Source organism: Aspergillus pseudonomiae (genome assembly GCF_009193645.1).
Source record: "Aspergillus pseudonomiae strain CBS 119388 unplaced genomic scaffold BDV37scaffold_123, whole genome shotgun sequence".
NCBI classification, from domain to species: domain Eukaryota; kingdom Fungi; phylum Ascomycota; class Eurotiomycetes; order Eurotiales; family Aspergillaceae; genus Aspergillus; species Aspergillus pseudonomiae.
Window position 1 is genome coordinate 46,089 of NW_022476115.1, and position 25,860 is coordinate 71,948.

General features: G+C 46.5%; 12 protein-coding genes across 12 annotated transcripts; 8 read left to right on the forward strand and 4 right to left on the reverse strand.

Annotated features, from left to right (window-relative positions):
• Nucleotides 1-227: 227 nt before the first annotated feature.
• Nucleotides 228-1,526, forward strand: BDV37DRAFT_276195 (aurora family serine/threonine-protein kinase; the record flags this gene model as incomplete). The annotated part of the gene is made up of 3 exons (XM_032085524.1): nt 228-323; nt 386-1,333; nt 1,392-1,526. The coding sequence occupies 3 exons, from the start codon at nt 228-230 to the stop codon at nt 1,524-1,526; spliced, it is 1,179 nt and encodes a 392-aa protein (XP_031935657.1).
• A 242-nt stretch (nt 1,527-1,768) lies between these two features.
• BDV37DRAFT_276197 (mitochondrial inner membrane protease ATP23) lies at nt 1,769-2,605 on the reverse strand (the record flags this gene model as incomplete). Its single annotated transcript, XM_032085525.1, has 3 exons — nt 1,769-1,996; nt 2,047-2,306; nt 2,377-2,605. The coding sequence occupies 3 exons, from the start codon at nt 2,603-2,605 to the stop codon at nt 1,769-1,771; spliced, it is 717 nt and encodes a 238-aa protein (XP_031935658.1).
• Nucleotides 2,606-2,746: 141 nt separating this feature from the next.
• BDV37DRAFT_32795 (glutamate 5-kinase) lies at nt 2,747-4,604 on the forward strand. The gene is made up of 5 exons (XM_032090459.1): nt 2,747-2,924; nt 2,994-3,181; nt 3,239-3,349; nt 3,405-3,500; nt 3,561-4,604. Exons 1-5 carry the CDS (start codon nt 2,888-2,890, stop codon nt 4,371-4,373), a joined length of 1,245 nt encoding a protein of 414 aa, XP_031935659.1. The 5' UTR covers nt 2,747-2,887; the 3' UTR covers nt 4,374-4,604.
• A 153-nt stretch (nt 4,605-4,757) lies between these two features.
• Nucleotides 4,758-5,710, reverse strand: BDV37DRAFT_288613 (putative beta-1,6-glucan biosynthesis protein (Knh1); the record flags this gene model as incomplete). The annotated part of the gene is made up of 4 exons (XM_032088301.1): nt 4,758-4,823; nt 4,884-5,265; nt 5,331-5,431; nt 5,498-5,710. The coding sequence occupies 4 exons, from the start codon at nt 5,708-5,710 to the stop codon at nt 4,758-4,760; spliced, it is 762 nt and encodes a 253-aa protein (XP_031935660.1).
• Nucleotides 5,711-6,184: 474 nt separating this feature from the next.
• On the forward strand, nt 6,185-7,506 carry BDV37DRAFT_32894 (signal recognition particle receptor subunit beta). The gene is made up of 4 exons (XM_032090463.1): nt 6,185-6,217; nt 6,268-6,283; nt 6,356-6,599; nt 6,678-7,506. The coding sequence occupies exons 3-4, from the start codon at nt 6,387-6,389 to the stop codon at nt 7,425-7,427; spliced, it is 963 nt and encodes a 320-aa protein (XP_031935661.1). The 5' UTR covers nt 6,185-6,217; nt 6,268-6,283; nt 6,356-6,386; the 3' UTR covers nt 7,428-7,506.
• Nucleotides 7,507-7,580: 74 nt separating this feature from the next.
• On the reverse strand, nt 7,581-8,980 carry BDV37DRAFT_288615 (putative short chain dehydrogenase/reductase; the record flags this gene model as incomplete). Its single annotated transcript, XM_032088302.1, has 5 exons — nt 7,581-7,655; nt 7,711-8,375; nt 8,487-8,712; nt 8,801-8,815; nt 8,903-8,980. The coding sequence occupies 5 exons, from the start codon at nt 8,978-8,980 to the stop codon at nt 7,581-7,583; spliced, it is 1,059 nt and encodes a 352-aa protein (XP_031935662.1).
• On the reverse strand, nt 8,774-11,304 carry BDV37DRAFT_32836 (cystathionine beta-synthase CYS4). The gene is made up of 5 exons (XM_032090461.1): nt 10,872-11,304; nt 10,776-10,810; nt 10,038-10,714; nt 8,903-9,984; nt 8,774-8,815 (listed from the first exon to the last, which is right to left on the reverse strand). Exons 1-4 carry the CDS (start codon nt 11,129-11,131, stop codon nt 9,367-9,369), a joined length of 1,590 nt encoding a protein of 529 aa, XP_031935663.1. The 5' UTR covers nt 11,132-11,304; the 3' UTR covers nt 8,774-8,815; nt 8,903-9,366.
• Nucleotides 11,305-12,641: 1,337 nt separating this feature from the next.
• BDV37DRAFT_263578 (hydrogen/calcium exchanger domain-containing protein) lies at nt 12,642-14,817 on the forward strand. The gene is made up of 3 exons (XM_032083572.1): nt 12,642-13,920; nt 13,977-14,273; nt 14,333-14,817. The coding sequence occupies exons 1-3, from the start codon at nt 13,127-13,129 to the stop codon at nt 14,637-14,639; spliced, it is 1,398 nt and encodes a 465-aa protein (XP_031935664.1). The 5' UTR covers nt 12,642-13,126; the 3' UTR covers nt 14,640-14,817.
• Nucleotides 14,818-14,955: 138 nt separating this feature from the next.
• Nucleotides 14,956-16,909, forward strand: BDV37DRAFT_263579 (uncharacterized protein). The gene is made up of 3 exons (XM_032083573.1): nt 14,956-15,494; nt 15,551-16,033; nt 16,079-16,909. Exons 1-3 carry the CDS (start codon nt 15,189-15,191, stop codon nt 16,700-16,702), a joined length of 1,413 nt encoding a protein of 470 aa, XP_031935665.1. The 5' UTR covers nt 14,956-15,188; the 3' UTR covers nt 16,703-16,909.
• A 1,109-nt stretch (nt 16,910-18,018) lies between these two features.
• Nucleotides 18,019-19,370, forward strand: BDV37DRAFT_32970 (putative RNA binding protein). The gene has a single exon (XM_032090464.1). The coding sequence runs from the start codon at nt 18,175-18,177 to the stop codon at nt 19,291-19,293; it is 1,119 nt and encodes a 372-aa protein (XP_031935666.1). The 5' UTR covers nt 18,019-18,174; the 3' UTR covers nt 19,294-19,370.
• A 254-nt stretch (nt 19,371-19,624) lies between these two features.
• Nucleotides 19,625-21,095, forward strand: BDV37DRAFT_32978 (putative cyclin-dependent protein kinase complex component). Its single transcript, XM_032090465.1, has one exon. It carries the CDS (start codon nt 20,029-20,031, stop codon nt 20,797-20,799), a length of 771 nt encoding a protein of 256 aa, XP_031935667.1. The 5' UTR covers nt 19,625-20,028; the 3' UTR covers nt 20,800-21,095.
• A 1-nt stretch (nt 21,096) lies between these two features.
• On the forward strand, nt 21,097-24,189 carry BDV37DRAFT_32984 (palmitoyltransferase AKR1). Its single transcript, XM_032090466.1, has 6 exons — nt 21,097-21,874; nt 21,961-22,764; nt 22,818-22,890; nt 22,961-23,225; nt 23,276-23,388; nt 23,443-24,189. Exons 1-6 carry the CDS (start codon nt 21,569-21,571, stop codon nt 24,093-24,095), a joined length of 2,214 nt encoding a protein of 737 aa, XP_031935668.1. The 5' UTR covers nt 21,097-21,568; the 3' UTR covers nt 24,096-24,189.
• Nucleotides 24,190-25,860: the final 1,671 nt, after the last annotated feature.

Sequence of the window (25,860 nt, forward strand, 5' to 3'; positions counted from 1 at the left end):
GCGTTGCCGTGGTGACATGCTGAGGAGCATGATGTGATCAACAGAAAAGCCCAGGATACTTGATTTGATTCGCTTCAAATTCCTTGTCGACAACAGCAGCACCTTGCAGCCTCAATAATGTCTATGTAAACCACACAATTGCTACACAGCTGCCTTTTTGTTTCTTCCTATACTTTAATCATTACTTTCCTATAGACTACTCGCCCTCCCCCCTTGACATTTTAGCCATGACCACGAAGACCTTGGAAAGCCGCTTCGAACATCTATCAGTCAAGGATGAGAATGTATCAACCAACAGCTGTGGAACCTATGCGAAGAATAAAGTAAGTGCTGCCGCTTCACTGCACAGTGCATGAAGTGTTTCTTTACTCACCTTGGTGATTAGGGCTCTCTGTCAACAGCTGTCTCCCTGTCTGGACTTGGGACCACGGCACAGTTGAACAATAGCGCCAATCGGTCGAATCTGCTCAAGCTGGCTCTGCAGAATACGAATGATAATAAGGTCAATTCGATAAATGTTAGTTCATCCCCTGCCAAGGGTACACTATCGCATCGCAACGTAGATGAAAACGGTGACCAACGCCAACCATCGCTTTACGACCAACCAGCACCGAAGAAGCTACATCTGGGAATGTTTGAAATAGGGAAACCCTTGGGTAAGGGTAAATTTGGTCGTGTCTATCTAGCTAAGGAACGATCATCCGGTTTTGTGTGCGCTCTTAAGGTCTTGCACAAGTCTGAATTGCAACAGGGTGGGGTGCAAAAGCAGGTCCGAAGGGAGATTGAAATCCAGAGCAACTTGCGCCACCCGAATGTTTTAAGACTCTATGGCCACTTCCAAGACAGCAAGCGAATTTTTCTGATCCTTGAATTTGCCGGCCGGGGAGAGCTGTATAAACACCTGAGAAAAGAACATCGATTTCCGGAGTGGAAGGCTGCCCAGTATATTGCCCAGATGGCTGCTGCTTTGAAATATCTGCATAAGAAACATGTCATGCACCGTGACATAAAACCAGAGAATATCCTCGTCGGGATCCATGGTGAAATCAAGATCAGTGACTTTGGGTGGAGTGTCCACGCACCCAACAACAGGAGGCAGACAATGTGCGGAACGCTTGATTATCTGCCACCCGAGATGCTCAAGCCAGGCTCGCAGGACAATTACTACAGTGAAAAAGTTGATTTGTGGAGCTTAGGTGTGCTGACTTACGAATTTTTGGTCGGAGAAGCTCCATTTGAGGATACTCCTGTCATGACACAAAGACGGATTGCACGAGCAGACATGACAGTTCCTTCCTTTGTGAGCCCCGAGGCAAAAGACTTGATCAAAAGAGTATGTTTCAACCTCTGGAAGGCAACTGAATGTCACCTCACATGCTTACTCCTTATAGTTACTTGTTCTTGATCCTGAGAAGCGTATTTCTCTAGATGAAATCCAAAAACACCCTTGGATACTTAAGCACTGTCTAAAAGACGACCGAGTTACGAAAAGAAGTTCTGGCTCCTCAAAGGAAGGTAAAGTATGAGGCGTTATCCATGCATTTCAGCGGGGTTTTGGAGTTCTGAGATTTCTTTTTAACTCCCAAAGGAGTTTACTTTGGATTGATGGAGTTCCTTGGGTTCATTTGCTTTTATGAAGGAGTCTCGAATATGGTGTTAATTGTTATCTTCGCTCTGGTTACATGGAACATAATATACATGGAAGTTTCGGACTGAGAAATTGAACAGCAAGTGGAGTAGTATCAGGTAGGTTAGAGACCACGTGGTGTCATCGGTAAATTTCATCAAACGGCCGAGTGTCTCTGAAGCAGCTATCCCAAACTTCGTTTACAACCCTCTCGGCGTGAGCGTCATCCTTGCATGCAGGCCTTGCCCGCACCGACAAGATCGCTCTTCTTTTGACACATTCCTGATGTTGTTGTGTGAATCGCCATTGACCTCGTCGAAAGAACTCCCGCGCCCATCTGCATTCCCCACTAAGTGAGCTGGCCCGTATCTGAACTATAGTCAGCAAAATCCCTGTAAAGGATTCTCAGTTTTTGGTACCTCAGTACACGCTGCATGCCTCAAGTTATCTGCCCAGTTAACTTTAAATCTCAAGTGATCATAAGCATGGACCATTTCGTGAGCCATTGTGTCCTCGAGATGTCCTTGGTCTTTCATCTCATTTGCGCAAAGCAGGATCCCAAAGTCCGGATCAAAGCCTCCCGCTTTCCTATTCGTACACCGACGACAGTAGATATTGTGACTAGATAGGTCACCTCCGAGTTGTCGAATGTTATCGCTCAGATAACGAATTACAGGGCCTAAAGTGCGAGCATTTTAGCAACTATCGGGTCTTCTAGAAGCCGTTCGAAATGGGATATAAGAACTCACTCCACTGCAGAAGGTAATCACGCTGGTCCTCGCAACGCTTGCAATCTGCGGCTTCATTTCGAATGTCCCTCGCGACACGAAACTGTTCGACCCCTTCATCTGACATTTTCCCCGTCAAGATTGCAAAGATATTGCGCCATTGTGTCCATGTGTCGTCTCCTGGTAGAAACCCAGTACTATGAGTACTTACTGGAGGTTCTGAGGTCGTAGACTGTTGTGACCCTGGCATCTTGGAGGAAACAAATTGAGTCCAACAAACTCACTACGTCTCCGCATGCTGAGCTTCAGCATGCGGAAGAGAGTTTCGCCGATGCTCTCCGCACAACCTGGCGGTAATAATTGGCAGTATATTTATAGCAATCGCATGAGTGACTCCGACTCCGGACCTTGCTTGGCTTTCAGGAGAGAGAAGCGCCTAAAGCCTAGAAGCAGCATCTCATTTTTTGGATACAGTGTACGATAAGTGCTCTTGTATGTTAGGCTTTGGCTATATTAGGGGTCCCAAGTTACCATGGCCTCTCGACGTCTCACAATCGTTATCAAATTAGGTGCGGGGATCAGTCCAACTTAACAATGCACCTAGTTTTAGAGAATATCAACTTATGATTTTCCAACAGGGACGAGTTCCATAGTAGATGAAAGCACCCATGAGCCAATACTTTCAATTCTCACTCTGATAGTTGAAACTGCAGCCAAGCTTCGCCGGGATGGCCACAATGTTGTTCTTGTTTCCTCGGGGGCTGTCGGAGTGGGGTTGCGGAGGATGGATGTCGAAGAAAGACCCAAGAGTTTGCCTCGCATTCAGGTATGGCCAATTATATGTGCTGTCAGTCAAAGAACATTCACTCATAGTATTTGCCAGGCACTCGCGGCTGTTGGACAATGCAGACTCATGAGCCTCTGGGATGGTTTATTTTCGCACCTTCGTTTACCTGTGGCTCAGGTTCTCTTGACTAGGAATGACATAGCAGATGTAAGGCCTAAGTGCTCATAAATGATATGGTAAGCGACGTCTAACTTATACCAAGAGAACACAATATGTCAACGCCCAAAATACTTTTTCACAGCTTTTTGATATGGGTGTTATCCCTATCGTCAATGAAAACGATACTATAGCTGTTTCGGTAAAGCCTCAGCCCAAAATTATGTCAGTACGATGGAACCTAATTATACGCTTTATGTAGGAAATCAAATTTGGTGATAACGACACACTGTCGGCCATAACAGCTGCCATGGTCAAGGCCGACTACCTATTTTTGATGACGGATGTTGACTGTCTGTATACTGCCAATCCACGCCACAACCCAAATGCAAGTCCCATCGAAGTTGTCTCAGATATATCCTCGTTGGAGGCTGATGTATCCTCAGCTGGGTCGTCCCTTGGGACTGGGGGTATGAGCACTAAAATTGTCGCTGCAAAATTAGGAACTAGCGCTGGCGTAACGACGATTATCACCAAGAGCTCGAAACCCGGAAACGTTCATGAGATTGTAAAATATCTCCAGCAGGTTAAGCAAGAAGAAAATGCACCCACACCAATGAATGGAGCTGTCAATGAAGTACCCCCTCTGCATACACGCTTCCTTCCTTCTGATCATCCGGTTCAATCCAGGACATTCTGGCTGCTCCACGGTCTGAAGCCCCATGGAACCATATTCATTGACTACGGCGCATACAGTGCCCTCCAGAAGAAAGCCAGTCTCCTACCAGCAGGCGTTGTGGGTGTGGATGGTCATTTTGCGCAACAGGAAGCAGTACGTTTGGTTGTAGTACAGAGGCTCTCCCCTGATTCATTGAATGGCGATTTTCTCCACCACGGCCAGGAGCCCAAAGAGGTCGGGCGTGCACTGGTCAACTACGGCAGCCTCGAAATCGAGCGCATCAAAGGGCACAGGAGTACTCAAATTCAAACTTTGCTTGGATACGCAGATAGTGAATATGTCGCCCTTCGAGAAAATATCTCCTTCTTTCAACAGGATGATCCTCCATTGCGGTAGCCAACCGTTGGTTTAGGTAAATGAATTAACCGCTCTGCCTAGCTTTCATACTATGGCTTCTTACCCTGCATATAGTGCCATCAGGGCGATTTTATATCCTAGGATAACATTATGATACATGATATCTTTCAAGGTTTATGCTTACAACAGCACTGTATATAGATGAGTAACGAGCTTCCATGAGCGTTCCAGTTCTCAGATATTATAGAAATACCACATTCAATCAACCCAAACATAGAAAATCAAATATAAGCCAGACATCGAACGCAAGTCTCAACGCCACAGGAAAGCCGACCAATCCCAAATCAATGCAAAATCACAAGAACAACCAGATAGTCACGCCCCTAATGGTCTGGCCCTGTCACTCTATTGTATTGTTGATATTCAATCCTTCCACCTTTCCAGAAATCTTTTCATCTTCTTATCATGAGGATGTGGTGCAGGGGATGCCTATACAACTGGTCAGTTACAAGAATGTCGACTTAAGGAATCAAGCCTTGCGATACATACAGTGTTCTCAATACTGGAAACGGAGTACGTTAAAGAAGCAGACACTGTAGTCTGAACTGTAGGCGCAGAAAGGTATGCGGTGGCAATCTCGTATGCGCTGGTCGGAAATTGGGGAGTTGGCGACCTATCTGTGGGGATTGTTGACCCAGGTTTTTTTGCCATAGGCGCATATCTTGTAGGCCCGGTCTGCAGTTGGTATGGAATTGTATAGGCTCCAGCTGCTTGCCTTTTCTGCGGTTCATGTTGCCCGTGGTCTTCGCTAAGTGAACCAATGCCATCGTCCAAATTCGACGAGAAAGCGCCGGCCATGTCTGTAAGCGTGAAACGATCGGAGAAATTGATTACATGGGCGTCGGGACCGGATGCAACCATTTTCAGGAAGCTGCAGATCAAAGCCATTGTTAATAGGATGAGCTGGCGAGCTGTGGAAGTAGGCCTTATTCTTACTATGCGTTTGGTTCGTTGCCGCCAACTGCTGGATCAATTTTAAAAGAAACCGAGTTGCCGCGGGCAAAAACACCGTCTTTGATAAGAACAGCCAGGTTCTCCTATACGGCCCCCCGTGGTCAGTGAAAGGTTCACTGGTTTATGGAGACGAGGCTTTAACAACCCACCTGGGATCCCAATGTGTCTCCGCCGGCACAGAGATAAAGATCGTACTGTACAAGTTCGGAAATTCGAGGAGACTCGCCAGAGTCCCTCCAGTGTGCTGTTACTACATCCCCGGCCTTCATTATCGTACCACGCGCTGGCGCTGTGAACTCGACATCTGCCAGCGCTGTCGAGAATAGAGGGAGGACCACAGGTAACGAGCGGATGAATCTCATACTGGATACGGACTCTAATATCATTCGATTGGGGCGGCTGAGCAACAGGGAACCATCAAAGGAATAGCGAAGGATGGACAGGAAGAATGAGCGAATGAAAGAAATAAAGAAAGCCTGCTCTTGGTCTCGCGTACGACAATTACCACCAGATCACTAACCCTACCGCCATCCCTGCAAACCGGAGGTATGTGAGATTGACCAGGTTGGATTAATTGAATTTCAAGGCTCGATCGCGGGAGACCACGTATTGTAATGTACATGTATGTACATACATATAAACTTTAACATAGTACAGTACATTACAGTACTCACTTACATGGTACATACATGATACTATTATTGCATGTATTGTACTATACTCCGTACAGGTGGTAAAACTGCATTTCCATGTTTTAAAAGAAGAATCTACTCCGTACCTAAACACAATTATAATACTTTTGCAGGCACTGGCCAAACTCCACTCCACGGGCGGTGGCCTGATGTGCGGGATAATGTCTGCAGCAGCCGGTAAATAATTTGACGAGCTAGCCTACCTATGTTAGCTAACCTCCGAAAAGTGACATTAATTTACTAGTGTGACGACCATTAATCCATCATTCTAGCTTAGCTCTCTACTATCTGGTTATTTCTCACCCGTCTTCTCAGGTCATTCCCATCATCCATCCTATCCGCTGAGATGGGGAGTCACGCAGATTGGAGATCAGTCGGCGGCATTGCTACTAGTCTGCTCGATGGAAATCCTATCGCTATCGCCATTACCGCATTTATTGCATTCGGATTGCCAGTTCTGCTACATTTGATTTTCTATCAAGCTGTTGCTTCCCCGCCATCTAGCAACTTCTTACTGCTTGGACCCAGCGGGGCAGGCAAAACTGCTCTCTTGTCCCTGGTAAGCAAGCCTATGCAGCTCGAAAGACGTATGGGTGGTGAAAACGGATGCTGACACGTTATCCTGGGACTTTGACAGCTTGAAACGAAATCGTCGCCTCTTGCAAAGAAGCAGACTCAGCGAACGCATACTTCTCAGACGTCTAATCTCACCACCGTCAGCCTTCCCGCCTCCGTTCCCACTGCCTCAAATCGCTACCGGTCGGTCAATGACCCATCCTTGAAGGACACATCCAAAAACCCTGTCAAATACCGCGTGAGAGATACCCCTGGTCATGGCAAACTACGGGGACCCCAGGGTATCTCGCAACTTTCCTCCATGTCAGACTCGAAAGACTCGAAGTCCAAATTACGTGGGGTCATATTCACTGTGGACACCGCTGCTCTTTCTGATGTTGAAGTGTTGCGCGATACAGCTTCATATCTGTACGACGTACTTCTTATTCTTCAAAAACGGGCGTTGAATAAAGGCAAGTCGTCTCTTAAGGTGGCCTCAGAGATCCCCATCCTTGTAGCTGCCAACAAGCAAGACCTTTTCACCGCACTGCCACCTGGTTCTGTGCGGGAGAAGTTAGAAGCTGAAATCGACAAAATACGCAAGTCCAAGAGCAAGAGCCTCATGGATGCCAGCGTTGATGCTAGCATGGGTGACGGTGATGATGATATTCTGGGTAGCAGTGATGCGCAAAATACATTCAGCTTTAAATGCTTGGAGGATGAAGTCGGCGTAAGAGTTGATATCGTCGGTGGCGCTGTTAAGGGTGATGAGGGGAGTGATCTTGGGTCTGGTGTCAGGAAGTGGGAAGAATGGGTTGGTCAGTGTCTGTGACCGAAATTGTGCGCCTTAGTTACGACTTTACAACATACACTCGATCTGAAATGTGCGAACGGCTTCGATGTTACACAACTAAAAGAACAAACGAGACTAACACACCTGGACATTAACCCCAGGATGCTGCTATAATGATAAAGAAAATGATCTTTAATTATCGACGGTACGGGTTTGGTCTTGTTCTTCGGGGGTTAGAGCCTCTGCTGCTTTGGCCTCTATCCAATCCTGTAGGTAGAAAAAACCACCAAGTTAATAGTGATCTAGCATGGAAGGAACGCACTGAGCGCAATAGGAAACGTTCATTATGGGAGGGAAGGCCAGGGCTTCCCCAAAGATCACGAGAGAGTTTTAAGTCGCTAGCAATGGCAGTTGTCTCGCATGGCTTTGCAACAGGAATGAAGTACTGACCATGAGTGCCGTTTAATATCACCTTTGGACTCGCGGCCAAATAAATGGCACTTGCAGCACCATCTTCCAGACTCTGACCAATGATTGAGAATAGGCGCCTAAGCAGGGAACCCAGGGCTCCTCCATCATACTCATCCCAAACAATCCACTGATCGGTAACGATATTACCTGGGAAAAAGGCATTAACGTAAATCTTGCTACTGGCTGGATCCTCTTCTTGCATCAACCGCAGGCTTAGTTCCCTTACAAAGAGTATGTTGCCTACTTTAGCGCGAGCATAACGCCACACACCGTCGATATATGCTAGCTTAGGACGAGTGGGTGAGGTGAGAAGGTCGAGTTTTAGCTCACGGCATAATGAGTGCAGAGACGAACTAGCTACCACAATTCGCCCATTGCTAGCCTTGCCTTGAGTAATAGTACCCTTCATGATGGGCAGCAGATTGGTTGCCAACACCTGATGGCCAACGCAGTTTGAAGCAAATACCTGTTCAATACCCTGTGGCGATCGTTCATACTTGGTTGATACACCAATGGCTTCCGCGGTTCGAACATCAGCAAATAATCTTATATATGGGTGTGTACAGAGACAAAGTGAGCTCTGTCAATTGGGGATGTGCTAATAAAACAGTGAAGTGCTAAATGTACCGGCATTGCATATCATGATATCAAGCCTGTCAGTTCTCTGCTTGAGTTCATTGGCTGCATCCTTGGCAGCCACTATATCGGCGAGGTCACATTGGATGAACTGAACTCTCGTATCATCCTTCCCCAGGGAACTACCAGCACGTCGCTGCCAGTCCTCCTGCGCGCGTAGATACTTATCATAGCTTCGGGCAAGCACATAAACCTTCTCAATCCTATGCAGAAGTAGCTGTGCGGTGATTTCTACATCGACACCGCAACTGCAGTTAGTGGATGGGCCAAAATAATGGGAAAAGCCATTGCTTGCCCTTTCCTACGCCTGCTTGACCACCCTAGATAATAGACTGATCAGCGATTTTCACCCCCCGAGCCAAGGTACACAGAGCGAGTTACATGCGTGGACTGATCTTCACACTTACTGTTACAACGGCCACTTTGTTGGTCAAGGATGGAGTATCATCCAGGGAGAATTGCCGATAAGTAAAAAAGCCAGCCATTTTATAAGGTAGAGATGGGCTAGCTATGGAAATCAAAAGCTAGATCCGCGGGAAATATACCGGGGTTCGATACGCATACGTCAGACATACATAAAGCCCAGAGTTTTGCCATTGAAGTCACCACTTTTATCAGGATACTCTAGGCCGCATATAATGTTATTGTAAGTGGTCTTAAATACTTTGCCCCGTTAAAATGAACTCTCTATCCGTAAGGTTCCCCCCTATTAGTCGCATAAATGACACCACTTATGATAGAATAGACGTTATACTTCCTGGCATGACGAAGCGTAAAATGAAAAACAAAGTACATAAGAAGATGGAGCATGGACAATTTCCAGTCTCGCACTCCAAGTATACTGATATTCATAGCTCGAGGAAACACTGTATTAGGCCGATTCGTCCTTATGATGAAGCATCCATGTAAGTAGATCGACCTTTGTTGCAACTGCCACGGGTCTCATCACTCCATGTTCGTCTCTTTCAGTAACTACCGCAGCACTGTTCCATTCGAAGAACCGATTCAATACGCTGAGCGGTGTATCCATAGTGATCTCCACAAATTTCCGGTCTTTAATCCGGGGCTCCGAGCTATTCGCTTTTTCCGGCGTGGAACTAGTCAAACCCATATCTCTTGGGTCAGTGACCACCTCAGTTATTTTACTGAAGTTAAACATAACATCAGACACAGGGCTCTTCCCAGTAGCACGTCCGTGAGTGAGTCGACTGAGAACATTCCCTAGAGTCACTAGTCCTACGAGCTTCTTGCCAGAAGGCGCAAGCACGGGCAGTTGGTCGAATCCGCGATCTCGCATCATTTCGATGGCAGTTTCACAGGGGATATTCGACTGTACAGTTGTGATGGGCTTTAACCTCAGCGACTTGACCCTTGATCCAGCGAAGGCATCCCTTTGTTCATGGGGCTGCAGTGTCGAGGGCACGTCCGCAGCTTCGACCAGGGGCGATGTCAAAAGTCCATTAGCAGCAAGCCAGTCGTCGTCAGCAAACTGATACTAGTTAGCGCAATAATCCTCAACCAACCAATGGAAAATTCAGAGACCTTAGTTAAATAGCTTCTGATGCTGTCAGGCAAAATGACAACAATCACATCATCTTTCCCGAAGTTGTAGTCCTTCGCCGCTTGCGCCAGAGCCGATATGGCGCTCCCACTGCTTCCTCCTACAAGGAGGCCCTCTTCAGCAATTAACCGCCGAGCGTACTGGAATGAATCTTTATCTCCGGTTTTGTACCACTGGTCCACGGCCTGCTGGTCGAGCACTTGGGGAATGAAATCATACCCAATTCCCTCGACCTTGTATGGTTCGTTTACATGGTCTTCGTTTAACGAGGACGGCAACGCTAAGATGGAACCGTGAGGGTCAGCTGCAATAACCTTGATATCGGGGTTATGCTTCTTGAGGCCCCGGGACAGTCCAGTGATTGTTCCACCAGTTCCTGCACCGGCGACAATGGCCTTGATTTGACCCTTGGTCTGCGTCCAGACTTCTTCCGCTGTACCCAATTCGTGGGCCAGCGGGTTATTCTCGTTCCCGTATTGGTCCAGGATATGCGCATTCGGGAGTTCCTTCTCAAGACGCTTGGCGACACCGATGTGAGATTCCGGCGAATCGTACGCGGCTTCATTAGGAGTACGGATGATAGTTGCATTCAACGCTTTCAATACGGCCACCTTCTCAGCTGACATCTTCTCCGGGAGGGTAATTATGGTCTTGTATCCTATCATACACCAGAAAGATTTAATAATCCAGTATGTATCATTCAGCAGATGATTACCTACCCTTTACAGCGCCGACGAGCGCTAAACCAATTCCACTGATTTAGCGATTAGCAAAAGGTATTATATAGGAACCAATGAGCTTGTTGATAGACCTACGTATTACCGCTAGTGGGTTCGATGAGAGTGTCACCAGGCTTTATGCGCCCCGATCGTTCGGCCTCCTCGATCATGCGCAGAGCAATCCTATCTTTCACACTCCCTCCAGCATTAAAGTATTCCAATTTCGCATAGACAGTCGCCTCAATCCCAAGGCTACGTGGAAGTCTATTCAGGCGCACGAGGGGCGTGTTGCCAATGTGCTGAGTGATTGAGTCAAGAGCCACCGGAGGTACGGCTGGCGTAGTAATGCAAGACATTTTGGTGGGGATTTGAGCAATGTCTAGCAAACGAAATTAGGACAAAGGGAAAGGGGAGAACAAAAAGAAGGAAAAGAAATTGGGGAAGGCGAAAAAAGGAAGGGAGAAGGAGTAAAAAATTGGTGGAAGGGTTCAACAGGAGAAAGAAAAAAATCTCGTAAGATGTTACACACCCCGCCCGAAGGTAACCGTTGTTGCCACATTTTAATATTGTAATGGCTCTTATACGATATGCTATTTGTATTATTTATCTACATACATTGTGATCCAATGATACTGAAGACAAATTCACAATACACCTTGTGGTGCGAGTATAGCGTATTTTGTATGCCGCATATCTAACAGTAGCAGTTTATTCATAGTTGATTGTTTTGGTCTCCTTCACCCCTCCTACTACTAGTAGTAGGTAGATTTCGGTCTGTCCAGCGTGACCAATTGTGATTCGTTACCACCACATTTATGCTTGATTAGAAGATTAAAATTAAGATTGGTCCAGACCCTCCCTACTTTTACTAGGTATCAATCTGACTTTGTAGAATACAGATAAATAGTCATATTATTCACACATTCATATGCATAGCAATATTCAATCTTTTAAATCCATCCTATACTGCAAATTGTGGAAAAGGGAAAGAAAGTATTAAGCTACACTCCTAGATGTTTGTCCGCCTACATGGCAGGCCACCTGAAGTTAGAATAAATTGGAAATCGCGGGTTTTCCTTTGCTGTTTGAATTAGGTTGAGTAGGTAACAATCAAATCCATACACCTTTCCTCCTCTTTTTTTTGAAACGCAAGAAGCTTCTCAGCCCACTGCATAGTTTTTTTTTTTTTTTTTTTTTTTTTTTTTTTTTTTTCGCCCCTTGGCTTTTCTTGTGTGGAGAAGAGAAACAGAAGAAGAGGGGAGATGGTGTATATATCTCCTTAATTCTACCCAGTCTTAAGCCGGTAAGTACTCCGTACTCTACACAGTATACATACGTGGCTGGGCATCGGCACCTATGAGTGGAGTAACTATTTCTCACCCAATGGTCAGTTTTGTTTGGTCTCCATTTTCTCCATAAGGGATTCATCCTCCACTTCAGCTCATGACGACTTAAAGTTCAATGGGGGACTCTCGTTGTACATACAACTTTTCAGTCCATCTCAAGTACATTTTACCTTATGTATATCACCTGAACGTCCTCCTATTCCTGAAATTAAATGTCCGCTTTCTACATAAGCATGAATGACTCCGTAATACGTGGTAGACGTGGGCATATAACTACTAGTAGTCTAGCTGCAACGGGGCGATTCAAGTGGTTTCAGACCCTCAGAGAGCCACCAAATCTCATCCAGTGATTCGATAGCATGCATACCCATTGGCGTGCCAAGAAAAGCCTCACCACATCGACCACCGATCCATCGTCTGCGCCTCCTTCGGCAGATACTAGCTTAGGGGGCTCTGAATTTGTGTTGAAATGAAAATTCTGGAGATTCTTAACTACGTACTCTGTACTTACCAAGCTGCCCGAGCACCAGGGGTTGTGTGTGTTTTTTTGTGACACCAATATTTCTTTTTGTCCAACAAACCTTAATATACTTATTTTCTCTGCTCCTTTCTTTGACCACGGAATTTGATGCCATCCCACCGCATCGACTGGTAAAGGGGGAAAGAAGAAAAAGAAACCTGAGGAAGCACAGCTCCATAAACCTTAAAAACAGCCTTGGGGTGCAACCCACACTAGTGTTTGTTTTCTAATTTGTTATCCCTCTCTCCCCCCATTGATTTCGCTCTTCACTTTTTGTTCCAAGAGCATCTGTTAAACATGCTACAATATATCTCTTCCTAGACGTGTTTTTGCCCCATTATCTCAATAACCCTTCTCCTTCTCCTCGTCCTCGTTTACTAATCTCTGGCATTTTTGTTAAACACATCTCCTCAAAAGGCCTAACACCGACACAACTGCTATCATATCTCTTAGTCTGAAACAAGCAGTTAGCGCTCCGGGTGATCATGGGTAGCATAGAGGAATTGTCTGCTACACGGCAAAAGGGACAGGGCAACGAAGGGTTAAGAATCGCCCAGCCGGCGGGCTCACGCGATGGTTCCCTACTCCCTACACACAATGAGAAGGCTTCCCTTCGCCGCAATAGACTGTTCCGTATAGATACAGCTGGTGAGAGCGGGCGAAGCGGAATTCACCCAATTCACTTCTTCCGGGTGTGCTTCAAGAGTACTTGTACCCTGTCAATGCTGGTAAATATTCTCTGGCCGTTTGTTCCAGCGGCTATCGTCATCCACTTCGCTAGGCCCGATCTTCATATCTGGATCTTTGCTCTTAACTATATTGCAATGGTTCCCTCAGCAAACTTGCTTGGGTTCGCAGGAGGGGAGCTCGCAAAGAAGTTACCCAAGGTTCTCGGGGTTCTGTTGGAGACAACGTTGAGCTCGGTGGTAGAGATTGTCCTCTTTATGGTTCTGATACATAATGATAACAACGGTACCCTGATTCCTGTCATTCAGGCAGCGATCCTCGGTTCCGTATTGGCGAATCTTTTGCTTTGTCTAGGCCTGTGCTTTTTCTTTGGAGGCATAGGGCGTGAGCATCAGTCGTTCCACGAGGCCGTGAGTGAAGTGGGCACTGGGCTCCTCCTAGTTGCCGGCTTCGGTCTCCTGATTCCGAGTGCTTTCTTTTCGGCTCTGAGCGCAAACAGCTCGAAGACCACCATTACAGAAGAAGCCCTGTCTCATTCTACCTTGGTGATCAGCAGGGCCACCGCAGTTATCCTCCTAGTCGCTTTTCTGATGTGAGTTCGCAAAGTCAAGCGTCGTGACATACCACCATACTCACTTCCATTCTCAGGTACCTGGTTTACAACCTGCATAGCCATCACAGCATATTCGACGAGGTCCTTGAACTAGATGAACATAAGGATGAGGATCGGGAAGAGGAAATGAAGCGCGCAAAGCTTACGCTAGTCGAATGCTTCGTGGCCATCTCTGTATCTCTCACATGTGTCTGCCTGTCCGCCGTTTTCTTGGTCCAGGAGATTGAACATATTGTCCATGAAAGAGGCGTTTCCGATAATTTTATGGGCCTAATTCTTGTTCCCCTGGTAGAGAAAGCAGCGGAGCATTTGACTGCTATAGATGAAGCCTGGTAAGTACAATACTACACTCGCATATTTATTAAGGTCATTATCGTCTGACTCTGCGCAGGGATAACCAAATTAACTTTGCACTCTTCCACTGTCTCGGACCATCTATTCAGACCACTTTGCTAAATGCTCCACTTGTGGTCCTCGTCGGCTGGGGGCTTGATAAGGAAATGGGTCTTAACTTTGAGATCTTTATGATTGTCTTGGTAGTATTATCCATCTTGGTCGTCGGAAATTTCTTACGGGACGGCAAGTCCAACTGGCTCGAGGGTGGCCTTTGTGTGCTTATATATGTGATCATTGCGGTCACTACATGGTATTACCCCCAAATCGAGGCTGAGGGGGCATCCACCCACCATGAAGCATGACCGTGCAGATGTTCATAATGAACTAAATTTGTTTGCGACCTTTGTGAGAAGTAATTTATTTGGAGTGAGGAGGCGCTGCGCATCTTCTAGGGGGTCAATTTTATGCCACACAACTTGTATAGATGTAACAATAAATTCTAATGAATGATAATGCATTAGGTTAATTCTACGAGTGGACAGTTGAAGGTACCTTGAAAGGTCATGTAGTTGAGCATGTACAGATAAATCGTTTAGTTAATTTATGCTTGATAATAAAAAGCGGTGACGGCATCGTTCCCGACCTCCCTGCCCAAACAAACTAACACACCAAACCCAAAAATGAGTCAGTCAAACGAGCAAGCGAATACTCTGATCATCGCCTTAAAAGATCGTGGTATTCCATTGAAATATGCTGAGGTTGAAGCAGCTTTTACCGACGAGAAGGAAGCTGCCGAGAACGAAAAATGGGTGATGAAGTACCTGAACCACGACACTCTTTTGTCCCAAGAGGAGCTCACTTTGTGTGTCTGCAACTTCCTTCAATATATTTAGGCGTAGTCAAAGATTAGCATGCTAAGTATTGGCTATACAAATAGGTATACAAAACTCGAAAGGACCGGCTCTTTACAGAATATTATTCATAACCCCGATACAAATGCGGACCGACCGTTTCTCGATGAAGACATTCGGAGGGCGATTGACTCGCTGAACGCTTCAACCGCTGTGATCCAGAAACAAAAACAGATTTTAGTATCCCAATGCGACAATAGAGACAAAGGGCTTCGTATAGAAGGTGAGCAACAAGTCAGACGCAATATTGGCATAGAACACCTGCGTCAGAGATGCAGATCGGAAAGACAAAGCACGAGTGCCGCGGTACTGATCGCCCTCGATCTTAAATCAAGATACCCTGCTGATTTATATACCTGCAGTCTATTGAATTGGCTCAGGAAGTGAAAGCGGGTTTGAAAATCGAATCAGAGAACACAGCGGTGGATAGTAAAAGGATATTGTCAACTCTCGCAGCTTGGCTAAAGGAGGACAATAGAGTACTAGCAGATCTAGAGCGGCTTGGATCCGGTATAGGACCTACTGGAGATGACGCCTCTGTAGTGAAACGGACCTCCGAGTTGAGCACGATACTTGCCCAATGTCTTGGAGAAGAAATACAATGTCGGCTCGATCGAGTTTACTTGGAGAACATCCGAGCCGGCCAATTCAAGGCCAAGCAGAAGCTTAATGATGCTGTTGATGAAGTTTCGGTCGCACTGGAAGAAGAACTGGAGTCGCTGTATCCAGAGATTGACCTTCTGGCTGAGATGTATACGAAGCAACAGTACACCGCACCTGTGTCACGCGCGCTCCAAAACCATCACAACCAGTTGCACGTTGCTTCCCACAAGAAACTCAACTATGTAAGTCGACCCTTGACCACAGTTGCGTTGACTAAACAGGAGTAGATCTTAGACCTGGTCGCCGCTATGACATTATCCACGGAACGTCTCACCAAATCCCTGCAAGATCGCGAGTCATTCTGCGGGACTCTCGAAACTTTGAATGCTACATATCGAGCCAAAGTAGGGAATCAGTTTCATGAAATATCTGTACCAAGACGAGAGGATTTTAGGAGAAGTTCGATTCAACCAACGTTGGCATCCACGCCTCCTGTGAAACGCATCGATTCACTTTCTGAGTCGCATGGCCTCGCCGCTGTCTTGCGCCGCACAGGCTTATTTTCCGAGTCGGCGTTCCAACCCGAGGAAGAAATTATGGGCATTGATGTGCTTTTTGACGCGAGACATCACATGTTCGACTGTCTGCAGAATTACGGCATTGCTGCAGATGTACCACTGATGACCGAAATGATCTCGAGTGATCAAGCAACCCGGCTTCTTTCGTCCTCCTTAAATGTCAATTCACGCATGAAGACTTTGCTCACGAATGACATTCATGAGGCCGAGCTCTCTGACCTTCAACTAAAACTAGAGCATGTACAAAACGGGGTTGAAATGCTGGACCTGGGCGTAGTTTTCCAACGTGATAGGAATCGAGAGACGTTTGTTGAAAAGTGGGGGTTGACATAAAGCGTTCAGTTCTACCACAGCCTCGCATAAGAAACGTGTATGGTAATGACTATGAGATGGAATGTTGCAGAGCCTTGCAGGTGCCAATGGCTGTCTTTGGTTTATCTTTCCTTGTTCTCTTTCATTTTCTTTTCGTTTCTTTTCTTGTGTAAAACTTTTTTTAATTCATTGGATTTAAAGAAAAGGCTGAAAAAAGATAGACTAAACTGGCCGGAAAGTATTGTGAATATCATTCAAGACAATGAACTGCGCCTCTCCATGTGGCTGGTAATAAGGCAATTTATGATATAATCCTGTGCCACATAATAAATCACGCGGCTATTGTCCACATGGTGTACCTAGAATACTGATGGGTGCCTTAGATGCCCGTGAGTTCACTGGCTGCACGTCATGCATATATAAATGTCTATAATACAGTACTAGTAGTATTGGCGTTGCCGCAGCCCCTGTGCATGGAAGTCCTCTCATATCGGCAACCTATCACAAAAGAATAAAGAAGGATGGGAAGTACCCAGAAAATTTGCGTGATGTAATCTCTTCTCTAGACGAATTTTTTTCTCTCTTTACTCATGATTATTATCGTCTCTTCCTTTTGCTTTTCTCTGCCTTACCTGCCCGCCTGACTTGGAATATGTCCTGTGACTGTTAACTACCCGTACCTATGATGGCCACAATGACCACCATGAATTTAATTGCCTCATCTTTGCCCCCCATGCATAGTGTTGGTATAGGAAATTTAGTAACTGTAGCCTCGATTGATAGATATGTTACGCGGCAAGATATTACCACTAGTACGAAACTTTCGATCGACGATTTGGCAGCAGCATTTCCTTTCTAGTGGCGCTAATTCCATCTTATGTTCCGATGTGAGCTGCCTCTTACACTTCACCTTAGTATTTCGGCTATGAGTAGCGTTTTGCCTCCTTTGTTCCCTTGTGATGTTTCGTGGGCAGCAGGAAAAGGGCGCCGTTCATCGTTTTATCTATACAAAGACCTCCAAATGTCAGCGCCCTTTATGTATATCTATATTTATCATTCCTCGTTATCCTCCCCTCTTTGCTCCCCAAAATGACATGCGCCCAATAATCAGGAGTGTAGAACCCATGACTCTAGTCACTGATCTCTCGTTCATGACGTTGTTGGGTTGCTTGTTCACTTGACTTGCAAGGAAAGCACAAGACGGTAGACATTACCTATCTTCCTAATCAGGACCCAGGATATGCAGCATCCAGTTCTTCTTTTCATATGTCTTTTGTCCCAAGGGTGTCTATTCATTAGAGTCGATGTTTGTGCTCAAAGGACCTTAGGGTCATTATATTTAGCGTTCCTAGCTCACCTAAGGCCAGAAGTTGTCTCCGCTGTCCACTACCACTCCGCACCCCATCCTGTGGCCATATTTGAGTCCTTCAGCGTTTTATTTTGCCCCCAAAGTACCAAGGCGCGTTTTTCTAAAAGACTGGTAAGCTTGCCCGATGGAAATTCGAACCAAAAAAATCATTCGGACCCGTGTCTTTGGCACAGGCACTTGCGGCCATTCTCTAACACGGGACCCCGCGGTCCTCTATATTCGGCATGCCCAGCCGAAGAGTCCACGTATGATGGATCTCCCTCGATACAAAATCATCGAGCCGAGAAAGCCCAGGGAGGCAAAAGTGCCCTCGGACATTTTCATAAGAACATCATCGCCATTGCGAAGCCGGCCACTAAAATTTCGCTTCCCGTTCCTTGACAGGACTGCAGAATCAGACCAAGATTCAGAAACTGAATCGGACGTGGAGTGGGAGTCAAGCTCTGATGAAGTTAGCATAGACTCCGATAGGGAAAGTGTATGTAGTCCAAGAGGGCGCCACCGATCCCGTCAGATGTTTGTTGCCGGAAAGCCTGAAAACGAAAGGGGGGCACAACGGAGGACTCTGCAATCCCCTCCTCCAAAGACACGACTATTTCGGTCCCCAACAAAGGTCTGTTTCGGATCAGATATTGAAGTAGATGGGGCTGATGTCTCTCCTCACTACCCTCGATCACGGCGGCCGTCCGGGGGCCCTCACCAACCGAGAGACACGACGCCGATCTCTCGACACGAACACCCTAGACGAGAAGCCAGGATCGTTGAAATCCATAACCATCATCGTGCTAGTCCCTGTGAAGAGCGGGTCCGCAGTCCGGACCGCCGAAAAGTGCGTTTCGCTAGCGACGTAGAGTACGTCAAGAACACCAACAGAGCCAGAGATACTAGAGTCAGAGAACAAGAGCGTTACCACGCTAGACCTCCTCGCCACGGTCCCTCCATCAGGGGTCCTGAAAGTAACTATCGCGCGACCTGCCGCCGTAGTTCACCAGAAAGGCCATTAATGGGACGTTGTCGAAGAACGAGTGCATCTGGTGAGCGTGCTCGGCCTCGTATTATCCACGTTGGTAATCGTCAAATGTCAGAAGCAGCGGAGCGTATACGCAAAGAAGCGTGGAGGCGACATAGCCGGGAGGATTTGCTGTGCGACATGAAGTCGCAAGGTGGCTGGCGCCGTTATACCCGACGATCTGACGACCGGATAATCTATAATAGGGGCAGCCGACAATATGGCTGCTATTGACGAGGGCTATTTTAATCATTATGCTACGGCGTGCTGAGATGGATTGGAAACTGTGTATGTTGGGTGGTCTGGAAGTGTTTGAATGTCCAATCAATGTGAAGTTTCACTTTATGTTTGGGTTTGGGCGGGTGTCAGGTTTTCCATCGTTTTACCTCAAAGCTTAGGCGGGTCTAGATGGTCGGCAGGGTCTCCAGGCTTTGAACCCAGTAACTTTAAGTACAAGAACAAGCGAGAGCCGTTTATCATGTGATTTTTACCTTTAATCCTGGGATGTATGTACGTATCAGTCAAACTCCCTCATTCTGTACCACACGTCTCTCCCAGCCAGATACTTCGATTACCTCGAAGGTCTAGAATATTTGGGCATTCATGAAATAAACCTCAGATAAACCGGACTACTGAGCGCCCGCAACAGGGAGATTGCCCATGCATTAAACAAAACCTTGTGGATGGGTTGGTTATGTTAATGTTTCACGCCTATACATGTTTTTCTCTTATCACACCCCACCTACGTGGCTTGAATATACTCGATCTTACCCCTCCTCACTTGTTTCCCTAGACACCTGCGTGCCATCTTTTACCACTCAACTCAGCCAGTATCGGCATAGGAATGTTGGTAACTTGGGCTTAGTCCCACAATGCACGCCCATCCGACTGCTTGGTATACACCTGTAGGCCAGGTGTGTCGTTCCGCGCTACTACATTCATTCTATCAAAAGTCTACGGCTTGTCGCAATGACGGGGTACAGCTCCGAGGATGAAGGACCTCATGATCCGCAGTCGGACGTAGTTTCCCGGTGGGCACAATCCGATCTGGAACCCGCGAGAGAGGACAAGGAAGGTGCCTTGAAGAGCGACTTTATCGATCAAATGCCACCGGTTTCGGCATTAAGACTACTCTGCGTTTATATCGAGCTGCTTGTTAAGCAGACTATTGACGAACTGGACGACTGCCGGGTAGATGCTTCGTCCCTAGCCAAGGACAGGGCTCCAGGTGATAGCGTGTCCAGTGGGGAAGCCACCCCCGTAGGCGGCACCGAGATACATTGCTACCCTGCAGGCTATAATGATGCAGGACGCGATCTTATCCAATTGGGCATACTTTCCAAAAGATTTCTCTCAAAGCGCGTGCCTTCGATCACATTAAAAGACTACCTCCTACGGCTTCATCGCTACTGCCCAATGTCAACAGCCGTCTATCTCGCTACAAGCATGTACCTTACCCGAATGGTGACTGTTGAGAGAACTATATCACTGAACCATAGGAACATGCATCGTCTAGTCCTTGCTGGTCTTCGAGTAGCCATGAAAACGCTGGAAGATCTTAGTTATCCTCATAGCCGTATTGCGAAGGTTGGTGGAGTGACTGAACGCGAACTTTCGAAGCTCGAGATTAGCTTTTGCTTTCTGGTTGATTTTGAGTTGCGAGTCGATCTTTATATGCTCACCAATCAGGCAAGGGCTCTCGTGGAGAATGCTGGCTATCACAGTGATGTTGCCAGTTAATATACTACTTTCGCCTGTGGTCAAGATAATGCCACCAACTCCATGTATGAAATTTGCTGTTTACTGTATGTAGGCTGATGGCTTTCAGGATGTCCATGGTATCTCCTCTCTTCTGTCTCTTTTATGTTGTATGGTCAACCTATGCGAATATTCCATGCGATACACATTGATCCAGGTAGCATCACAATGTGGCTGCCTAATTCAACCAATATCGTTTTTCTTTCCACCATATCTGACGGCTGAGTAATCCGGTTTTGTTATATCTAGCTAGTTAATGGGTTCAAAACCAACTCTACACAGTTTTAGACCGTTCATTAATGGATAGAGAATGAAATGGTTATTTCTGAGTGTTGCTGAGGGTCGAAAATATTAATAGTCGAGTGAATAACGGTCAATTACTTTCATAAACTACTGATTCAACTGCGAGCCGGCGATCTCTTAGTGTCCGCGGAGAGTTTTCCCCCGACCCAAGAAAAAGAAGTAGCCTCACCCTTTAAGTCCCTAGTATATTCTCTCGGTTTCCTTTTTTCTCCTCCTCACAATCTCCGGTTCTTGCATCACAGATTATCGCATCTCCCTGCGCGGATTTGTCGATTCAAAGGGCTGTCTGTTTATTTTGATTCAGCAATGCTTCTTTAGATCGAGAACGTGTCACCGCCAAACGAGTCTCCCCGTGTACAGTTTAGTTTGTCACACTTTCTTCCACCCTCAAGGACCATTACAGGCGCCCTCCCCTCTTGGAAAGTTCTTCCCGGGATCATAGACAGAAATGTCCTCCGGGAATTCTTCAACGGAAACGCACACCAACGGCAGTTTTGCAACACTGAGCTCAAGTCCACCCTCCGCACTCGGCGGCAAAGGCCAAGCCATCCCCCCGAAGGTTACCCTGGAAGATGCCAGTGTTGAGCTCAAGACAATGAATTCAGAGCGTGGAGCTGTGAGGGGGTCAATCCCTCTTGGTGAAGATATCATGCAGATTGCCCGGATAGGGGAGGTTTCTGCTATGCAAAGATTATTCGACGAGAGGAAGTTCAGCGCCAACCATAAGGATGAGGAAGGGATCACCCCATTACACGTGCGTATCTTGGTCATGTTCGGTACCTTTCATGCATATGGTATCAGCAGTTAGAACATTTACTGACCGGATGACTCCGCTTCTAGTGGGCTGCGATCAACAATCAGTATGCCATGTGCAAGTTCCTGCTAGACTCCGGCGCCGACGTCAATGCCAAAGGAGGCGAATCTGTAGCTACACCAGCGATGTGGGCGGCTCAACGGTGTCACTACTATATCGTCCACCTTCTGCTTCAACAGGGCGCTGACCCCCTCCTTACCGACGTCCAAGGCTACAATATTCTTCACCTGGCTACTATAGATGGAAATGCCTTCTTACTGGTGCTACTTCTGCATCAGGAAATACCAGTGGACGTCGTCGACCAACAAGGGCATACGGGCTTGATGTGGGCCGCTTACAAAGGGTACCCTGCCTTGGTGGATTTATTCCTGCGATGGGGCGCTAATGCCAATGCTGTCGACGACAGTGGGCTTACTCCCCTCCATTGGGCTCTCGTGAAAGGGTCCTTGCCCTGTGTCCTAAAATTGATCGAGTATGGCGCGGATAAATTTGCAAAGACCAGGGATGGTAAAACGCCGGCAGTTGTGGCGGGGGAGATGAATACCACGCGCGTGTGGTATCGTGCTTTGGATGAATATGGTTATGACTTCGATGGGAACGCGAAGGTTTTCTCTTCTGGATTAACTTCTTGGGCACGTAACAAGAACTTAATGTCCAAGTTCTTTTTCCTCTGGCCTTTCGCCATTGTTTTCGTCGCCGTGTGGATACTGAGCAATATGGTGGTATACGCTGCTATTCCTATGATGCTTGTGACTGTCTTTGGGCTACAATGGGTAGCGCAGAAGGCCGCCAGCCAAGGTCCTTCCGAATATCGGATTCTGCAAAAAACGGTAAGTTTAGCCTGCCTTAAAGGCTATTGTTCCGTTACTGATTTGCAAATTAGCCTTATTTATCTGGCGTTTTTGCGGGCACCCTATTCTGGGTGGGCTTCAGATACGTCTTTTACGTACTGCCCGGTATGTCTTGTGTTAAGAGCTCTCGATTACCCCGTGGGGAAAGTCTTACTAAACATTGATGAATTCCTAGTGACTTACTCTACATCTCCGATACTTAACGTGCTTTTTGCTATATTTTTCTTCCTGACAACTTATTTTTACATATACTCGATGGTTGAAGACCCTGGGTTCGTTCCAAAACTCGACAGTAGAAACCAACAAAGAGCAGTCATTACGGAGCTCTTCGAACAGTGGAAGTTCGACGAAGAAAATTTCTGTGTTAGCTGCATGGTCCGACGGCCCTTGCGAAGCAAGCATTGCAAACGCTGCGGGCGCTGCGTTGCGAAACATGACCAGTGAGTATTTACTTGGAAGCTTGTGCAAGTCACGTGCTAAAGCCAATTAGCCATTGTCCCTGGATTGATAATTGCGTCGGAGCCAATAACCTACGCCATTTTGTTCTATATATTGCCTGCTTGGAGGTTGGTATTGTCCTTTTCCTGCAGCTAACCTTTAATTGTAAGTTTTCACTTTCTTCTTCAGTCGCATAAGCAGCCTAACCATGATTACTAGATATCAATAGTTTGCCAGCACCCGTGCAGCCCCAGTGTAACATCATCAATGAGACTCTCTGTGACTTTGTGCTCCGTGATACGTTTACTCTTGTTCTCGATCTATGGGTATGCATTCAGCTGGTCTGGATCACCATGCTTGTTGCCGTCCAGATGATCCAAATTTCTCGTAATCAGACCACATATGAGAACATGAGAGGGCACTCGGTTGACCGAAGCTATCCTAGCTCGCGGGCTTTTGCCTCTGCAGTAACGGCTGGGACAACATCCCTCAATGCTGCCGGTCTATCGTCTTCTGGTCAAGGTCCGAATCCCGCACTTGCCCGGGGTGCTCCTCGCCATCGAAAACATGGTTGCTTGCAGCAATGGTCGTCTCTTCTTGGCATTGATACGTTCTTTGCTACCGCGCGAGATGGATTGCGTGACGGCCCACGTGCTGTCCGGCCGAAGAACCCGTTCTCGCGGGGCATTGTCACCAATTGTCGAGATTTCTGGTGTGACCCCGCTCCGTACTTTGGAAAACGAGAACCAGGCGCGGCTATGCTTGGTGGCGAAGTGATCAACTATAACCGCATGTATGAGACTCCGTCCCGAATGCACAGTGGTGGTGGGTATCGGAGTCTGTCAGCTGAAGACCCGGAACAAGGTGTCTAATTGTGGGTTTCTGTTGTTGGATGGACAGATCCTAGTATGTGTTCCTGTGACCGGCTCTAGAAAGCACTGCATTCTTCAAGCGCAATTTTTATGATATCGGACGACACTGCATTGATACGCCTGGTTGAGTCAAATGTTCATGGATGATGTACCTATTTACTCCTTTGCTTTCCTTGTATTATGTTGTGCGTAACTATTTCGTCTCGTGCTTTCCGATATAGAGTCTTTACTGAGCCTCGCCAGCTCCTATCTAATCTGCTCGTCCTCGGAATAAATTCTATGCCATTTCCTTTGATATCGGTGCGAGCTGTGTGTAATGAACTTTTGCCAATTTGCGTTGAAATTTCTAACGTACTGTATACGATAGTGTTCCTTTGGTTTAGGATGAGGCCAATTGCTTCCTGCGAGCAGGTCAAGGGCCGTTGACTCTAGTGGAAGCAATACAATTGTGAACAGGTCAGCGTTGAAGCAATCAACCATTGTTATTTCATAACTGCTATACTTGGGCAAAGTTCACCACAGCCTAAGCTATATTCATATCAACTCAAGGGTTAAGAGATAACAGAACAAACATAACTGTCTTAAGTCCATGGTTAGGGCCGGATCATAATACTTTATTATGTACGTCATGGTAAAAAGGGGACGAGACGTGAATACTGTAGGACGAAGTCTGGCCAAGTCTAGTTCATCCAATTATACAAGGATGAGGGCCACGAAAACTTGGGCTGAGTACCTACTACTAGGTAGTACGTAGTATGTCCACAGTTGCCTCATGGAGAGCCTCATTTCTCAGCGCAATCTAACGAGGATGGATTAACAGTTACCTATACAATCAAGGGTCCTCCTCTTCAAATGCAGCTCAAGTGCGATCGATCGGCTAATGCAGTCGCTCTTACTTCTGCCTCCTAAGCCCTGAGGCGCCCAATTATTCGGCAGGAAATATCAGACCAACGATGTCGAGCCTGAGGTACCAGTTACCAGTGGGTCCCAGATAGGGTTAAGTCCCATATCTTTCCAAGGTTCATTTCAACCATACCTGTCCGTACGTATACATACCATACGAATATACAAAGAGCCGAAACATCCGATGTCGCAAGAAAAACCCAGCTTTAGCGCGAAGTCAATTTGTCGCACTAAGATCTTATCTCGGCAGGAGGTTCTAAAACGGAAAATTTTTATCTGATTCCCATTGTTCTTTGGTCGTTAACACTTGGTACTATACCGTTTACCGGTCTGCGAGGATATTCTGGGTCTGGCTTGCTGCTCGCTTAGATTGATTAGATGAAGTTCTATGCTGATGTTGTCTTATCTGATGCGCTTTATCCATGGTTTGGAACTACGACCCAAAACCAAGTACCAAGGCCTTGTAATCAACTCACCTGAAAACGTCACCACTAACCAGCCTTACTACTCCGTCGTAGCGTAGTCCCTGACCGTACCTGACATTACTCTGCCTATGATCATCCCTGTCGGAGTTGTAGATGGGCTGGTCTGGAATATGCGCATACTCCGTAGCTACTAGTCAACCGCGCAGCCAAGGAGCTAGCCATCTACTGGGCTGTGACCAAGAGAGACCTGCAGCAAAACAAGCGGAAGGGGAAGAAGTGAAGAAGGATGAGTATTAAAAAAAAAAAAAAAAAAAAAAAAAAAAAAAAAAAAAAAAAAAAAAAAAAAAAAAAAGAAAAAAAAAAAAAAAAAAAAAAAAAAAAAAAAAAAAAAAAAAAAAAAAAAAAAAAAAAAAAAAAAAAAAGACGACAACAACAAC

What these genes read in the sequence shown, in the direction of transcription:
- BDV37DRAFT_32795 (XM_032090459.1), top strand. Translation starts at nt 2,888, where the DNA reads ATGGCCTCTCGACGTCTCACAATCGTTATCAAATTAG. An exon ending in CTAGGAATGACATAGCAGAT is followed by an intron (nt 3,350 to 3,404) that starts GTAAGGCCTAAG and finishes ACTTATACCAAG; the next exon opens with AGAACACAATATGTCAACGC. An exon ending in ACGATACTATAGCTGTTTCG is followed by an intron (nt 3,501 to 3,560) that starts GTAAAGCCTCAG and finishes CGCTTTATGTAG; the next exon opens with GAAATCAAATTTGGTGATAA.
- BDV37DRAFT_32894 (XM_032090463.1), top strand. Translation starts at nt 6,387, where the DNA reads ATGGGGAGTCACGCAGATTGGAGATCAGTCGGCGGCATTGCTACTAGT. An exon ending in AAACTGCTCTCTTGTCCCTG is followed by an intron (nt 6,600 to 6,677) that starts GTAAGCAAGCCT and finishes GGACTTTGACAG; the next exon opens with CTTGAAACGAAATCGTCGCC.
- BDV37DRAFT_32836 (XM_032090461.1), bottom strand. Translation starts at nt 11,131, where the DNA reads ATGTCTTGCATTACTACGCCAGCCGTACCTCCGGTGGCTCTTGACTCA. An exon ending in GCTCGTCGGCGCTGTAAAGG is followed by an intron (nt 10,715 to 10,775) that starts GTAGGTAATCAT and finishes GGTGTATGATAG; the next exon opens with GATACAAGACCATAATTACC. An exon ending in TCAGAAGCTATTTAACTAAG is followed by an intron (nt 9,985 to 10,037) that starts GTCTCTGAATTT and finishes AACTAGTATCAG; the next exon opens with TTTGCTGACGACGACTGGCT.
- BDV37DRAFT_263578 (XM_032083572.1), top strand. Translation starts at nt 13,127, where the DNA reads ATGGGTAGCATAGAGGAATTGTCTGCTACACGGCAAAAGGGACAGGGC. An exon ending in CTCCTAGTCGCTTTTCTGAT is followed by an intron (nt 13,921 to 13,976) that starts GTGAGTTCGCAA and finishes TTCCATTCTCAG; the next exon opens with GTACCTGGTTTACAACCTGC. An exon ending in ACTGCTATAGATGAAGCCTG is followed by an intron (nt 14,274 to 14,332) that starts GTAAGTACAATA and finishes GACTCTGCGCAG; the next exon opens with GGATAACCAAATTAACTTTG.
- BDV37DRAFT_263579 (XM_032083573.1), top strand. Translation starts at nt 15,189, where the DNA reads ATGCTAAGTATTGGCTATACAAATAGGTATACAAAACTCGAAAGGACC. An exon ending in GACAAAGCACGAGTGCCGCG is followed by an intron (nt 15,495 to 15,550) that starts GTACTGATCGCC and finishes ATATACCTGCAG; the next exon opens with TCTATTGAATTGGCTCAGGA. An exon ending in CCCACAAGAAACTCAACTAT is followed by an intron (nt 16,034 to 16,078) that starts GTAAGTCGACCC and finishes AAACAGGAGTAG; the next exon opens with ATCTTAGACCTGGTCGCCGC.
- BDV37DRAFT_32970 (XM_032090464.1), top strand. Translation starts at nt 18,175, where the DNA reads ATGGAAATTCGAACCAAAAAAATCATTCGGACCCGTGTCTTTGGCACA.
- BDV37DRAFT_32978 (XM_032090465.1), top strand. Translation starts at nt 20,029, where the DNA reads ATGACGGGGTACAGCTCCGAGGATGAAGGACCTCATGATCCGCAGTCG.
- BDV37DRAFT_32984 (XM_032090466.1), top strand. Translation starts at nt 21,569, where the DNA reads ATGTCCTCCGGGAATTCTTCAACGGAAACGCACACCAACGGCAGTTTT. An exon ending in ATCGGATTCTGCAAAAAACG is followed by an intron (nt 22,765 to 22,817) that starts GTAAGTTTAGCC and finishes TTTGCAAATTAG; the next exon opens with CCTTATTTATCTGGCGTTTT. An exon ending in CCTGCAGCTAACCTTTAATT is followed by an intron (nt 23,389 to 23,442) that starts GTAAGTTTTCAC and finishes CATGATTACTAG; the next exon opens with ATATCAATAGTTTGCCAGCA.